This window comes from Cheilinus undulatus, linkage group 13, assembly GCF_018320785.1.
Source record: "Cheilinus undulatus linkage group 13, ASM1832078v1, whole genome shotgun sequence".
NCBI lineage: Eukaryota > Metazoa > Chordata > Actinopteri > Labriformes > Labridae > Cheilinus > Cheilinus undulatus.
In genome coordinates, this window is record NC_054877.1 from 22,391,053 (window position 1) to 22,407,737 (window position 16,685).

The 16,685-nt window shown below is 39.4% G+C and overlaps 1 protein-coding gene across 1 annotated transcript; it reads left to right on the forward strand.

Moving 5' to 3' along the window:
• Positions 1 to 389: 389 nt before the first annotated feature.
• Positions 390 to 14,076, forward strand: opn7a (opsin 7, group member a). The gene is made up of 5 exons (XM_041804263.1): positions 390 to 474; positions 5,809 to 5,971; positions 6,241 to 6,368; positions 10,855 to 11,189; positions 13,170 to 14,076. Exons 1-5 carry the CDS (start codon positions 390 to 392, stop codon positions 13,806 to 13,808), a joined length of 1,350 nt encoding a protein of 449 aa, XP_041660197.1. The 3' UTR covers positions 13,809 to 14,076.
• The last annotated feature ends 2,609 nt before the right edge of the window (positions 14,077 to 16,685 follow it).

Sequence of the window (16,685 nt, forward strand, 5' to 3'; positions counted from 1 at the left end):
TGAGAAGAGGAAGAGCGCATTGAGATGCACATGGTTGTGTTGAGTTCAGGCTCAGAAAGCTGGAAACCTACTTCCACTGGTATCTTGTGTGTGCCTGAAATGTTGGAGTTCAGGAGAGGCATTAGTTATAAGACATCTACCTTACTTTCTCTGTATGAAAACATGTGAAACGACCTTTTGACCCACACTGTTGGAGGAGGTTAGCACTGGTTTTGTAAACATCCACCTGAAGGACACATACCTAAATGAAGTTAACTGATTATTGGCACCTCCCTGTCACATAAAAAATACCCAGCTGCAGTGTAAAACTACTACTGTGTACTGAATCGTCAGTTAAGGTAAAACATTTTTAGTTGAAGCACTTCTAAAAATCTCTAATCCCTTTTCAGATGGCACTCTTAGAAGACGTTGCATTCAACTCCAACATACCTGTACCTCTGGATATAACAGTAGCAGTGGTCTACTCCATTTTTGGTGAGTTAATCTTCATGGATTCAAACTAATTTAGTCTTTTTCCCCTCTTAACAGAAAATAAAGAGCTAATAATGACACTAATGATGCTGTCAGTAATGAGATTTCTACTTTCTCTGTTAAGGCTAAATGAGAAACAGCATGAAATGAAAGAGCACATTATGATGCCTTGGAAGCGTGCTACTTTAATATTTCTACTGTTACTGAGTAAATCACTCCAATATCATCTCTTTAATAACCACTGTGTATATGAATAATTCTTGTTCTCACCTTTCATCAGAGATGCACACAGACTTAGAGAGGGCCGAGTGTTACAGCTGCAGGTTCAACTACATAAGGGGCCTCTGTTAGTAAAACACTTTGCCATGTGCTGAAGAAAAAAATCCTACCCTTATTACCTTTCATCTCAGTCTTTGATCTTCACAGATTCCTGACATTTAAGGTTACCAGCACACTTTTTAAAGGTGACCAAACACATACAGTTTGGATTTTAGTGTGAATCATTACTTTCTACGAAGACCTTAAGGGGGCAACACCAGAGAAAGAGAGGTTTCTGGTATGGATATATGCACTCCTCCATGTGTTTGTGCACCAGAAAGTTCTGCCATTTTGTCTCAGATTTTCACATATGCATGACAAACTTTGATATAGCACACGAATCTTGTCTGTGAGCATGTGAAACTTTATTGTGAAAATATATAATTTTCTCATGAGCCTGTAAATCTTAATTGTGAGCACCTAAAACGTACCTGTGAAGGTGCTTGTTTAGTTCAGTTGGTAGCAGGTGCTCATATACAGAGGCTACAGTCCCTCATGTACTGGCAGCAGGACTGGATCCCAGGCTTGATGCTGTTTGTTGCATTTATAAGAGAATTCCATCTGGGTACTTTTCCCAAACAATACCAGCTCATCTCTATCTGAGTCCGTGTTGTAGTCGAGTCACCAAACCTCGAGTCAGAGTCGAGTCCTGAATCCCTAGTGTTCAAGTCCAAGACAAGTCTGAGTCACCAAAGAAAAATCTGAGTCAAGTCCGAGTCGAGTCCTCTTTACCTGAGCCCGAGTCAAGTCCCCATTACCTAAAACCTAGAGTCAAATTAAATTAAATGATCAATTATTTTTAAGCCATCCCAGCTTTACAGCTGGGTTACGTTGATGTGTTTCATTAATGTATGTATTTCCTCAACTTTTTATTCTAAAGGGCCAGAGGAGCTATTACACTCTTCATCTATATTAGTTATATTAACAGGATTATTTGTGTATTTAGGGTGGAAAAATGAGACAACATGTTTTTAACTGCACTCATACTCTACATCTATCTTATATTAAATATTCCTCCTTTAAAATGACTGGATTTATTCAGATTTCTCATTAAAAACTAAAATTCCAATTTTCTCCTTGGGACATTTGAACACATCATTAAAAGGTCTTAAATACTCTAAAGTCTGAGCTGTAATTAAACACATCATAATTTTTCAGTATGCCACCTCGTTTAGCTCACTAATCAGCGTTACCTCACCATTGGTAACGCAGATTTCAACGATGGATTGATATTTTTATAACTGACAGGACTCACTACAGGGTTTAAGAGTTTTTGTCACTCCGTCCAAGACTGAGGAGGATTACTGTACAGCAGCAACAGCAGCTAATATGACGAGTCTGAGCAGCTGATGGAGATTTTCTGCAATTCAAAGGTAGGCTGGCTGCGTTTTAGTTTAATTTCTTGTAAAGATTACCGCGGGAATACAGAGAAGAGCCACAGGTTTAAGCTACCTATCAACCTATCACCTCCTCTCTCTATCACCCAGGCTCCCCCGCTCCTCCTGCTCTCTCTCCTCTGGTTGTTTTCACAGACAACAGGTTAGACACGCGTGAACACGCATGCAGGTGAACACACACTGGGCGCTGCGTGAACACTGATCAGTTATATGGGGTTTTCTCACACAAAAACAACAAATATTACAGAATAAAATAGTCTTCAGCAAAAATGGTTCGAGTCCTCCACTTCATCCTCGAATCCTGACGCAGTTAAAGCTCAAGTTCGAGTCCAAGTCCGAGTCACGAGTCCTCCAAATCAGGACTCGAGTCCGAGTCCTGTTCTCAAGTACTACAAGACTGATCTGATTGAAAACACTCCATCAAATAAATGGTGTTGAAGGATGGGGTCTTTAGGGATTGAAAAGTTTGAAATATAAAATTATAGTTATTGGGAGCCCAAGTCCACTGGTCAGTAAGTCAAACATAAAAACTGTGATTTCTCTGAATATGGATTGACATTGTAACATGATAAAATAAACAAAGTGATAGGTGCATCCATCTTATTTCTGGTGGCTCTACTAGATATTATATTGTGGTTGGAACTACCAGTGACATAAAGGCAATAGAAGCATGTTTCTCCTAATGGCATACTGTCTTGAGATGAAAGGAAAAAATCCTCAATTTAGTTAGTATTGCTTTATTTTTTTTTAAATCAAGCATTCAGCTAAATGTTTTGGTAAGCTCACAGTTACAGTATGTTAAATTTATGAAACACCTGGTACCTGTTATTGTACATCAACCTGAAAAGGTCACAACATGAATCATAGATATCATTAAAGTAAACTTAAGAAGGACTATTTGGTGAAATAATAGTTTCTAAAAATCCACAAAACTAGAGAAAAACGTTAAAGATCTGACTGGGCTTTGCATCTCTGCATTACTGTGCGAATACTGATATGAAGCTACAAAAGTTGGTTAATACAATGGTGGACTCAGAGCCCCCCTTGGTGCCCTAATGTTTAAGAAAATTCATGCAAAGTGCCCTCTTGTATGCCACTATGGTAGATGAGAACAATAAAGTGCCCTCTATGGTGCTTTCTGAGTGACAACATTTGCCAGATTGGTCCATTTAATGCTCTCTGAGTGGACAAAATTATACAAATATTCTTTATTTATTTCAACTTCCCATAAGCACAACAATCTCCTTTTGGTAGTAGAAGATATCATTAGTAAACATTAGTCTTAGGCCGCTTTCACATTAGGCCCAGTAGTTTTGAGTCGCGCCGCGATCCTCCCCCTCCCCCTTCCCCCCTGGCTTGCTTTCACACTGGCAATATCGAACAGTGCCAGGGCACACTTGTGTATTTACTCGGTCTGAAACAGCAGGTGGCGGTATGCACGTAGCTGGTTTACAACCCCGCAAAGGAGAAGAGAGAAGAAGAGGCTGCCATGGCAACCACTGGGGTCATGACCTGAGCGAATATTATTTTTGTTTTGACCTGGCAAAAAGTCCATCCTGCAGCCATGGATGATTAAAATCACTTTTAGGATGCCAGCAACTTCGTATCTGCACATCTACTACAGCTCAGAGGATTAAATGGGCTCCAGCTGAGTAGACACAACGGTTTTTGAGGTGACAGGAGACTTTTATTGCCACTGCACCTCCTCTCACTGACTCCAAATTGTGTTCATCTGTAAGGTGAGTCACAACAGACTGTTTATTGGGTGGATTCTGATGATTTCCGCCCTTTATTGAGGAAAAATTTGAACAAACTGCCGCGCTGTGGAAAGAAGTTTAGCTTTTATGATGATGTCATAAAGGTGACACGACGCTCTGTCCTGTATCCGAGTGCAGTTGCATTCACATCTCATCTGAACCGTGCCAGAGTCCACTTGAATCATGCCCAAGACCACCTCCCCAAGTGGGCCCGGGCCCGGTGCCCCGGTGCATTTCATTTGCATTCACACTACCCAAACAACTGGACTTTGGGCTCAAGAGCACTCGGATCCGGGACGAGGCCCCTAGTGTGAAAGCTACCTTAGCAATCTCAGTCACATATACTACAGTACCCATAATCTTAGAGTGGTACAGTGACGTCAATGGTTGGTTTGCTGTGTGTGGAAATGTCTACTACACCTGTGAATATGACTGTCAGCAGTTGATTATAACAATAAATGCCATCTGAGCCACAAATTATGATATATTCAAAATGTAGCCTAAACACTATAATATAGATACGTTTAGAAAGTAGGTATGTGAATGGTTTAAATAAAGCCTATCATTAACAATGAATTAAGTGAACCACTGTGGATTCTGGGTTAGTACGCAGTCTTGAACCATTTCCTCCATTTTACAAGTGCTATTTTTGTGCCAGAAAAATCCCCACAAACATCAAGGAGATTTCCCCAATCTCTTCCTAGTTCCATATAATTCACAAAAAATTCTCCAAAACATCCAAACAAATTTCCTAACATTTCCAAGGAAATATTTTGAAAATATAAAAGGGCAACTCCCCCAAATTCCCAACCAAATTTCTCAACAAGTACAAATAAGTTTCCCAAATATCCATGAAAGTACCTAAACATTTCAAAGCAACAAAAAATGCAAATCAGATTTCCCAAAATTACAAATATACTTTCCAAAGTCCATGGTAATATCAATAATTTCCAAACAAAATTTACCAGACATCCTGGTGAGTCTCTCAAATTCTCTTGAAATCAAAATAAATAATGATTAAAAAAAAAAAAAACAAAGCAAGTTTCCTGAATAACTTCCAGTGAAATTCTCTAAAATATGCAACCCCCAAAAATTTACATGAAAATTCCAGAAAATTTCATTGCAAATCCTCCCAACATTTCAAACAAGTAACATGAACTTTAATGGACATTTTTAGCAACTGTCTCAGAAAAGAAAGAAGAAATTATTACTATATTGTATGGAAGCCAAAATATAATATCCTCATATGTACATGCAGGGTCTTAGGAGGTTGAAGTAAATCCTGGCCAGTGTTAGTTTTGGCAGCTATTTTTAATTTTAGTCTTCGTTTTAATCTTTAAATGAAATGCATTTAATTTGTAGTCACATTTTGGTCATTTCTATCCTTTTTAGTTTTAGTCTAGTTTTAGTCCATAAAAAGTTCTCGTATTTAGTCTTAACTTTTGGTCCAAGCATTTATTCTCTTGCCTAAATCTGGTACCAAATCATGGCACTGTGCACCCTGCCAAACCTGGGGTCCCTGCTCTCTCTCTCAGCTGAGAGTCAGTAGAGATACAGCTACATTGTCTTTTAACAGATTTACCGACATCAGAGAAATATCATGGATTTTGAATGATGAGAACTACAGTAGTCTAGTTTTAGTCATCTTGATGAAAACTAAACTTAGTTTTTGTCAGTTTTAGTCATCACAGATCTATTTTTGTTAGTCTTAGTCTAGTTTTCATCACAGAAAAAAAGGCTGTCGACAAACATTTTTAGTCATAGTTTTAGTCGACAAAATTAACACTGATCCCTGCCATTAGGCTTCTAAGCCCCAGAGTTCATGTAATGTCCACATTCAGGGCTTTTGTCTGTTTATCCTATAGGAGTATGTTCACTGTTTGGAAACAGCACGCTGCTGTATGTCTCCTACAAGAAAAAGCACCTCCTGAAACCTGCAGAGTACTTCATCATCAACCTTGCTGTTAGTGACCTGGGCCTGACTCTTTCCTTATACCCAATGGCGATAACTTCAAGCTTCTACCACAGGTACTACACTCTGCATCTACAGTAGCAAAGAGACAAAATGAAAACTTGAATGCCAAAAAGCTATAATGTCAAATTTTGCCTTTAGTTCAGACTCTATTAAGAGGTTATTTTATTACATTTGTTTAGCAATATGTTGGCTTGTGAGTTCACAGAGAGTGTTAATTCTCCTGCTACTCTCTTCTCAACTTCTCCCGGATCGATTTTCCTCTCTGCCTCTGCTTTGCACCCTCCTCTTTCCCTTTCTCACACCCCCTTGCCCTCCTACGCAGGTGGCTGTATGGGAAAACAGTGTGCTCCGTGTATGCTTTCTGCGGCATGTTGTTTGGGATCTGCAGTCTGACCACTCTCACCCTACTGAGCGTGGTGTGCTTTGTGAAAGTGTGTTATCCTCTCTATGGTAAGTCTTCAAAGGACCTATTTTTTGCCCACTGAAATGACAAAGGATTAACCATCACATTCCTAAGTGGCTGAGTGTTGATTTATCTGCAGAAGGAAACGAAGTGATAATCCCTCCACAAAGCAGTGCACATTAGCCTTTCTTTGAGGACCGACAAGTCTGAGGGCTCCACTCAATACCCATTACTGTGTGATGTTGGTTAATGCAGTGCAACGGGGCCCTTAATTTGAACTCACAAAATCATGATTTCCCAGGCAGTGTCACAGGAAACTTTTTGAACTCAACTCTCATTTACAATCTAATGGTATTTTTTGCCACTTTATCGTTGACAAATGATTAAGTGACAACGTTCCTAAACTGCAAAAATATTTTTCCTTTGGTTACTGTATTTTGATGTCTCATTGTGGTTTCTAACCACCTGTACTTTAAAAACAAACCCCTCAGTATCATTACTTAATATGCATATATGCACCAGCAAAAGTGGTAATGTCTGTATGTCACATGCACAGAGGCTTCTGTCTGTGGGCACAGAATCAAATAAAACCTGTGGCTTTTTGTTCTCTACATGAAATTCCTAACTCACTCTCTTTCTTCCCAGTTTCAAAAAGTAATAAATGTATACGTATAATTTACTGAAAGTTAAGTCAAATTCCAGTTGGTTTTGTTGATCTCAGCTTTGTGTTCATAGATAGAACAGCTCTTACTTTAGCTGTTGCTAAAATGTTCAAACTTTGTGTTTTTTCAAATTAAGACCTCCCTATCTGACTGTTGGCCTTACAATGGTGTGGAGAAAGAGGGACACCGTGTCTATGAGCATAATAAGAAAGTGTCTAAGAGTACAACAGAAAGAGAACCAGCAAACTTTGAAAACAGAAAAATGATCCTCTTTGAGATGCACATTAATCAGTCTATTGTTTCAGCATTTGTCTGCAGCTCTCTGGGGCAGAAATGTGATGACAGGAAGGGAGAGGAAGCTTGGGGGTGACAGGGCTGTGCCAAAAGAGAGCATTTTATTTTGCTCTGAAAATCTGCTCTGAAAGTTGCATTGAAAGCCTTTAAACAGGTAACATGACTCGTCCCTCACTCCAGTCACACCATATTTATTGGACTTCTTTCTATTTTTTTCAGTCTGAAGTCATCCAACCTCTTGCTCTACCTGAGGTTGCTTGATATCTATCAGTGCACCTTTTTTCCATCAGCGCTCTAGCTAAAAGGATCCAGGATCTAAGGGATGAGAGATTTTAACATATCACTGCAACTGCAAAATCAAAACTCCACAACTGCTCTTGCTAGAGGACATCCACAAGACAGAATGTTCAGGGTTCCCTAACACCCTCTAAAAAACCCTGGGTGCCATTGGATCTTGGTTACGTAAAGATAAATCCTTTTGATGTAATGTGCCAAGCTTCGCTGAGAGTGAGGAGAATATCCCTATTACATCCCATAGAAACCAAATCCAGGATAATCTTGTTTGGAGGTTTGATGCAGTACGAATGGCTGCATGCTGCACATAAAGCCATTGGTTGTATCCTCATTCACCATGAATTACCAAGGAAGTTCATGCTTTAAGGAAACTTCAGCCAGTCTGAACCTATAGACAAATGCTGTGGCTGATTATTGGGTTCTGCCATCTTGGATGGCTGCCACAAATGCAGTGACAACAACAGAAAGTTGGATTTAAAGTATTAGACAGCTGCTAATAAATGTTCATTAATACAATTATCTTACACTTAGTTAGATTTTACATTGGAGGCATCATTTACATGTAGCATTTACCAATATGTCAAATATCTGTTTGAGAAATAGGGGCAGGCCTTGACTGCCTGCCATATATTTGTAATGAAGTACTGTGTAGTATACCATTATTCTGCTAATTTGTTAGCTAAATATTAAACACTGGCTGACAGTGTGGGTCAACACATTTATTTAAATGAATGTCAATGACAACATATTTCTCATGTACCTGCAGGCCTTAATGCAGCCCTTAGTCAATAATGTTCCCTGTTTAGTAAAAGAGCAATACAAGATTGCCTTATGAATTGCCTGGAAATCAACAATAAAATGACGTGTCTCCCTATCCTTGCTCTGTTTTCCTGCTTTGGTAATCAGCTGGAATGGGTGTCTTTTCACTAAAGGTCTAAGCCAATCCCATTCTGCCACAATTTTATCATCCTACTATTGTTTTATTTTAAACTCTGTTGTTTCTGTGTGACTGTTGCAACCCTCCTCCACCCCAGCCACCTCCATTACATCTCATCAGTGTCCAGGTCCAGCTTCTCCATGCCATCCTGCATCTCTTCATCACCATGTCATCTTATTAGTGTCCGGGTCAAGCTTTTCAGAAGTCCACTCCTCATCTTAACCGTCCTTTCTTCATCCCCACTACCTGTGTCTGGAATCTATAGGGGGTATCCTTTCCTGTTGTCAGCCTCACTACTCCTTCAAGTATGTAAAAACATCACCTTGGAGTCTATTTACCAAAAACAATTTATATTTTCTAAACATGAAAGGAAAAAAGGGGGAAAAAAGCTGTCATTCAAGCACGTGTTTGAATGTTCTTGTAATCGAGTGTCTTACCTGCTGCGATTCCTCCAGCTCTGTTAAAAGTAAACAGGAGTCCTTGGACCTTTACTTTTTCCTCAGCTGTCTTTTGCTAATTCTGTATGCAAGTATATCCATATCCTTATATAAAGACGGCCCTCCATGGAGGACTGTCCAGATACAGTATTTACACCAACATCTTTAAGAGAACAGTGAGCTCAGCAAACCCTTAAACTGGACAGCCACCTCAAGAGACAAAAACACACTTAAACTATAGATACAGTAAGATTAAACCATAAACTAGCTTTGCTCAAGTAGACTGTAGGCTGACATGGAGAAGTCCTTCTGGGAAAACCTCTGACTATAAAACATGCAGTACATGCTGCTTTGCAGATTTGACTATTAGCCATAATGTCATACACTTCAAGGTAGACTTTCCACAAGCTAACTTTCTATATTATCCACTTCATTTGAAGAAAAGCATGGTTTATTTGCAATAGCAGTCAACAGCACTACAATCTACAGGGATGTCTCTGGCATATTTTGCTTTGATGCGCAAAACTTTTACGTTCTGTCCATTTCTACAATATCTTTTTTCACCAAAAGATGTGATGATGATAAATTATCATTGTCTTGTTTGTACAGAATGCTTTTATTCTGGATTTGTTAGATGTATTAAGGTAAAACCAATGAAGAAAAGTCAAACTGTGGGGTACACAGATGGCCTAGTGGTCTAAGGCACGACCCATGTACGCAGGCGGACCAGATCCTGTATCTGACTCTATCCACAGTCCTCTGTCAAATAAAGGCACGAAAAAGCCCAAAAATAAATCTTAAAAGGAAAAAAAAAAGAAAAAAAAGAAAAGAAAAAAGCCAACATGTTGCACATAAGCACCTAGGAGGAGAGCGGTGACAGCGTCAGTCAGATTGGACAGGCAGAACAGCAGAACAGCAGTCACAGAGTAAACGCACACCCAGTTTGAAAAGGGTTTAAGTAGCAGTGCTAGTAGCTCCCTCTGCCCACACTGGAACATCTCAGCACTGAAAGACGTTTAGTGTTAGGGACTGTAGCCCAGGGGTTCCCAAACTTTTCAACCCATGACCCCAAAATAACAGTAACAAAGACTGGGGACCCACACTGTCCCAAAGCTTGGTTGTGGCATATCTGAACATAGCCATGCACATTCCAGATATTTTGTGCAGGACTTTATTAAGCAATGCTTTGGTTTCAGCATATATCTCAATAAATGACCATGCTTTTATTTTTTGTTTTAACCAATTTTATGCATACATTTCTACAAAAATGCGCAAAGTACACAACTTAAAACCATTTAGATATACTCTCTGTTTTCATCGCGACCCCCACTTAGTGTCTCATGACCCCCCAGGGGGTCCCAACTCCCACTTTAGGAACCACTGCTGTAGCCTGCATAGCCATCAAACTAGTGACTCAATGTATTTCCCCATAAAATGATTTTTTTTTTTTTTTTAAGATTTATTTTTGGGCATTTTTGTGCCTTTATTAGATAGAGGAGGACAGTGCATAGAGTCGGAAACAGGGTCAAGAGTTGGGGAGAGACATGCTGTAAAGGGCCTCAGGCCAGATTCAAACCCGGGCCGCCTGCGTACATGGGGAGCGCCTTTGACCACTAGGCCACCTGCTCCCCCATAAAATGATTGTTATTAAATTCCAGTTCTACTGTGCCCCCCACTGGATATGTAGTTATTTGACTTTGCACTGTGTATGAATGAGTGATTTCTTTTACAATCTTTGTTTTAGGTTTCTAAAGCAAATAAGATTATAGGCACTATAGGTACCTAAAAGTTTCATATGCATTAAAAAATGTCATATTTTATGATCTGCAGCCTGTACCTTTCTGATTTTGAAGAACTGTACTTTTCAAACCCACAAATAATACAAAATTAATGTAATGTGTTTTCACAGGGAACAGGTTTAACTCGGTTCACGGCTGTCTGCTCATTGCCTGTGCTTGGATCTATGCCTTGCTGTTCGCATGCTCCCCGCTGGCCCACTGGGGGAAATATGGACCAGAGCCCTACGGTACGGCTTGTTGCATTGACTGGCGCCTGTCCAATCAGCATACCACAGCGCGCTCATTCACCGTGGCACTGTTCATCTTCTGCTACATCCTTCCATGCTGTGTTATCGTAGCTTCCTACACAGGTATTCTGGTCACAGTGCACGCATCCCGCAAGAATATGGAGCAGCATGTTTCAAGGCAGACACACATGAGCAGTATCCAGACAGTTATTGTGAAGGTGAGAGGAAAGTTTGACACAACACATACCTGTGTTATTCTGTAATATATTTTGTAACATGTTATGTGGCCTGATGGTGGGGTCAGAGGTTGGGGGTTGCATGCTGTAGTTTATGGCTAGATTATCTCAGCACCTCCTCATAGACCAGAGTCTTCCGGAGAGCTTCTCTCCCATCCATTTGTTTCAGAAATTGGCGTTGACCTCAATAGATCCTCCAGTGATGCAGCTGCTCATTAGCAGGTAGTAGCTGTGGCTGTACTGTGATGGATGAGAGGCTACTGTTGCCTTTGCTGATAAATGATCATTATCATTACCCTGTCTCTCTGATAAAAATAACTAATTCATACAAACTTAAGGGTACCAAAAAGTGCCTTACCTCCTGCACCATCAGAATGCAGTTGTGGGAGTCTAATAAAGCACTTGCAAGGAATAAGCCTGGTGAGATATTTTATTTATATCTTTTAACCTAAAGGTAAACAGTAGGCATATATACAGTTAAAAAAAATAATAAATATTGTGTTATTCCAATTAAAACAACTTTAAAATGCATGTTAACATTTTAGTTAAAAACATACTAATTTGAATTCCTTGTTGTGGGAGGCACCTATATAATTTTGGGGGGGGTCAGTTTACTCTTGCACCTCAGTTGCACCAAAACTGGACTACATGTCTTGCTTATTTGCCACAATTTCAGTGCCAAAACAGCATAAATGTGTTGGAGAAAGCCAGGGAGAAAGTTAGACAAAGTTATCATTACTGTGAGATCTAGAGCTGAAACAATGCATGACTGAACAGACAAAAAGACACTTTGTTGTGCCAGATAAAGGACTTAAAGATTTTGAAGTGCATGGATGAAGAAATTGAGATTTGCTTGGAATGAACTGATTAGGCCATTAAGAAGTCCAGCTTAGTGGCCTAATCAACTATAATCATACCTCAACTATCAATACATGTAAATATACAGGGCCTATATAAACTATTCATCCCCTTGGATGTTTTACACTTTTATTGTTTTATTAAATCAATCATGGTCAATACAATATGGCTTTTTTTTAAGAGAAAATTACAAAAAACCTCTTTAATGTCAAAGTAAAAAACAGATTAACTAATGCTAATTAAAAATATGTAATGTAAAATAAGTGACTGCTTAGATATTAACCCCTTTCAAGTCAGTATTTAGTAGTTGCAACTTTGACTGCAATCAGAGCACTGAGTCTGTGTGGATAGGTCTCAGTCAGGCTTCCACATGTGGACACTACAATATTACTCCATTCTTCTTTGCTCAAGCTTTGTCAAATTGCATGGGAATCAAGCTTGAAAAACCCTCTTCTATTCCAGCCACAAAATCTCTTTTAGATTGAGGTCTGGTTCTCAGCCACCCCAGAACATTCACCTTGTTGTCTTTAAACCATTTCTGTGTAGCTTTGGTAGTATGCTTCGGGTCGTAGTTTTGCTGGAAACTAATCTTCTCCCAAGCTGTATTTCTCTTGCAGACTGAATAAGATTGTCCTCCAGGATTTTTCTATATTTTGCCACATTCATTTTACCCTCTACCTTTATAAGCCTTCTTGGGCCATGATTGATTGATGAGCTCAATAAAAGGATAAAACATCTAAGGTGAGGAATACTTTATAAAGGCACTGTAAACATACAAGCAGTGGCTTTGTTTACAAAGATGCAAATAACTGGAAATGAAGCTTTACGTGAATAACAATGGGACATGTAAAGATGCCATTCGGAAGATTCTGATCCAAAACAGCCCATTCAGAATGAAGTTTTATTTCACACAGGAGAGGTGGTTCATGTTGATTGTTATTCCGTTCGATTACCATGTACACACTTGTTCTGAACATTTCTTTTTGGTCAGGGTTAAATTGCTCTTACTGTACATTCCTGCTTCTTTCTTCACCTTCAGTTTGATTTGGGAGAACAGTAGAAAAATAACAGAAACATTTCCCCCTTTTCTCTTGTACCCATCAGCTAAGTGTCGCTGTCTGCATCGGTTTCTTTGCGGCATGGAGCCCATATGCCGTGGTGTCCATGTGGGCAGCCTTTGGACGCATTGAAAACATCCCCCCTCTTGCATTTGCCATGCCAGCCATGTTTGCAAAGTCCTCCACCATCTACAACCCCATCATCTACCTGATGCTGAGGCCCAACTTTAGAAGGATAATGCGCAGGGATCTGGGCACCCTCTGCCACTGCTGTGTGAAGAGCTGCCTTTGCCCTGAGGGTCCATGCAAGTGCTGCTCCAAGCTGGAGATCAGGGTCAGGCTACGCAAAATCCACAGACAAACCAATAAATTCCCCTCTTCTAACTCCTCTGCACAACCTCCTTCAGCATGCCTAAAAGACCACAACTGTGAGAGGTGTAAGGATGCTTTTGAATGCTTCAGACACTACCCCCAGATGTGTGGTGTTACCAACCCAGCAGTCAGTGAAGTCTTATCTAAGGACCACAACAACCCAGTTCAGCAAACAAATAAGCAAAAGACCAAAAATGTGTGCCACAAAAAGTCTCTGCTGGCCAGCATGTGTGCAAAAAGAACTACAGAAATAGACAACTTACATATTAATTTAGAGATGGTTCCAGGGCATGCTAAAGTGGCTTGGCCCTGATATTTCACTTTATTTTTGTTTACATAATATCTCTGGACATATGTTACGGGAAAAAATAAAATTTCAGAAATAATGATCTTATTCAGGAATGAACTATATGCAAAAGAGTTTGGGCAGGTGCCATGGAAACCTATTTATTTTTGTATGACTCACTCTGCTTTCTTCTTACTCTGAGTTTTATTTTAGCAGACAGATATTTAAGGGATGTTTTGTATGCACTATTTTACACAAATGCTTTGATGTACAGTGGACAGCAAGTGCAGGGGTTGGGTAACGGCTGTAAGCCTTAATTCAAGAATAATGTGCAGAATACTTAGAAATGGAGCAACTCAAAAGGTAAATGAAAGTAAACAAAGAAGTCCAAAACTAATGCAATGGTTGAAGTGTGCTGCAAACCAAGCAAGGAAATGTCAGAGACAACCTTCATTTTGATGCCTGGCATGAGAGAGCTGAGCAGGGGTTCTATTTCCCTGGAGCTAGGGCGAGCTGTGAGGCTAACTGAGCTCCCAATAACACAACCTTCTGCCCTAAGTTACAGCCACCTTTAAGTGTTTCTTAACGTAAGTTTTTTTACCGAGCCTTTGCACAGGTCAGTCACTGTACATTAACAGTCTTAGTATTTTTTCTTATTATTATTAAATCTATTTATTTATTTGCACTAATGTATCCCTTTAACTGTATTTTGTTTTGGCATTGCGGAGCAATGTGCTTTTTTTGTCAAACAAGCCTCAAAACCACTGCACAAGGACTTTGTGAGGTAAAACTTGTGTTTAAGTCTTTGTCACTTTACAAAATGCAAGTTTTGAATTCAAATATCTTTTAAAATAACGGCACTCCAACACTGTATTTTCAGATTTTGCAATATCTTAAAAACATGAAGCCCCAAAAGCATTATTACACAGTTACTGTAGGTCTGTAAGTATTTGAACAGCAACTTTTCTTTTTGATTGAAGTGTAGACATTCAGCTTTAATTTAAAGGATTGCATATGAATTTGGGACAATTAACTCATGAGCATCTGATGTAAAAGGGAAAAAGATTTCTACAAAGTAAGTAATTAAAAATATGAAATGTAAAATAAGTGACTGCATAAATATACACCCCTGTAAAGTGACTGACCAAGTTCAGCAGAGGTCCAGCTGATTAGTGTGAGTAGTCTCAGATTTAGTTAAATGGGGATGTTAGTGTGTTCTTTTCTCTTCATGGTGTAATGGTAGCCAGGAATACTGATTAACCAGTGACTGAACCTTCCAGACACAGATGACCCTTTAGGTTACAATCCCCTGAGACACATTCCCTGCACTCAGATGATCCCGATTTCACTAATTGTGAGACTGCTAACACCAATCAGCTGACTGTTGAACTAGGTCAGTCACTTTAAAAGGGGTGAATATTTATGCAGTCACTACTTTTACATGACATATTTTTATTTTATTGACTTTGTAGAAATCTGGTTTCACTTTGACATTAAAGAAGGGTATTTTGTAATGTTTTTTGTAAAAAAAAAAATTATATTGACCATGATTGATTTATAAAATCAATTAAAAGATAAAATTATAAAACATATTTCATAGCTAAAAAGACACATTGTACTTAAAAGCCAGTTTTATCGGTGCATGCTACTCCTGGCAGCCTGAGTCTTGAAAGTTGAAGGTGCAGGATTTTGGTTAACTTGATGATCTATGCTCATGTGTTTTGAATATATGTTCCCCCTGTAAGAACTAAATGAGGTCTAAGTTTTTGCACCAGTGATAAGATAAAATAGTGTTTTATCACAGAACCTGAGACTATTGCAGTAGCCTGTTATAAGCTAAAAGGTTTTTCTGGTATATTTATGTGCCCAGGTTTTGATCTTCAACCCTTTTAGGACTGTCTAACAGGGAAAATCTTCCACCTGTGAAGTGCATGTGTGAAAGAGCAACTCAGGAAGAGCTGTGGAGACAGGTTGTCCTAAAATATGCAACAAATTTTCAGAAATTGTTGTGTGAAAAGGGTTTCAGTCACCCTCCTTTTAGAGCTGTTAAGCCCATCTTTTCCCTGGTCTGCCTGCATTTTGTCTACAGAAATATTGTGGTGCTAGATAAATTACCCATGAACTGCTGATGCACACTGCTATTACTATGAAACAGCTACCTATTTTCTGAGAACTTTAGCTTGATTTTACACAATGAAAACTGAATATTACTTTCATCCACTGTATACACCCCGTGTGTGGGGGGGTGTAAGCGTGTGTGTGTGTGTGTGGGAGGGGGGGCTAGAGCTGATCCCGTCAGTCATTGGGTGACAGGCAGGGTACCCCCAAGTCAATCACAGGGCTGACATGTAAAGGCAAACAACCAGCCACATTCACACTCACACCTACAGGCAATTTTAAAGTCGCATCCACGGGGAGAACATGCAAACTTCACAAAGAAAGTCCCGTCCAGTCAGGATTTAAACCGGGAACCTTCTTGGTGTGACCCAACAGTGCTAACCCCTGTGCTACTGTGCAACTCTGAATATTAATAGATATTTTTCCCTTCAAAATGAAAGAGGGTTAAAATAACATAATGACAATGATGCAGCTGTAGATAAATCCTAAGTGGAGGAGGGATGTTGTGATGTTTTGTTTGTAGTTGCTGTTCAGTGTTAATCTATTGTGCATTGTAAACACGTCTTGAATGGGAACTGGGCAATAACTCAGGATAAAAAAATCTGTTGCTTCAGTTTCTTGGCTTATCTCATAGGTCTACAGCTGGCTATTCTTTTTAAAAGTAGTGGTTTAAAAAGTTCTTAAGACTTATGACTTATGTTTAATAAAGCAAGGCACAGTGTTTCAGATCAACAGAGGTAATTATGAGATTTTATCAATGATTCATCAGGGAGCCTTTTATCAGCA

Excerpts from the sequence above, each read along its gene's own strand:
- opn7a (XM_041804263.1), top strand. The coding sequence starts at position 390 with ATGGCACTCTTAGAAGACGTTGCATTCAACTCCAACATACCTGTACCT. Across the intron at positions 475-5,808 it reads AGTGGTCTACTCCATTTTTG|GAGTATGTTCACTGTTTGGA; the intron begins GTGAGTTAATCT and ends TTTATCCTATAG. Across the intron at positions 5,972-6,240 it reads ACTTCAAGCTTCTACCACAG|GTGGCTGTATGGGAAAACAG; the intron begins GTACTACACTCT and ends CCTCCTACGCAG.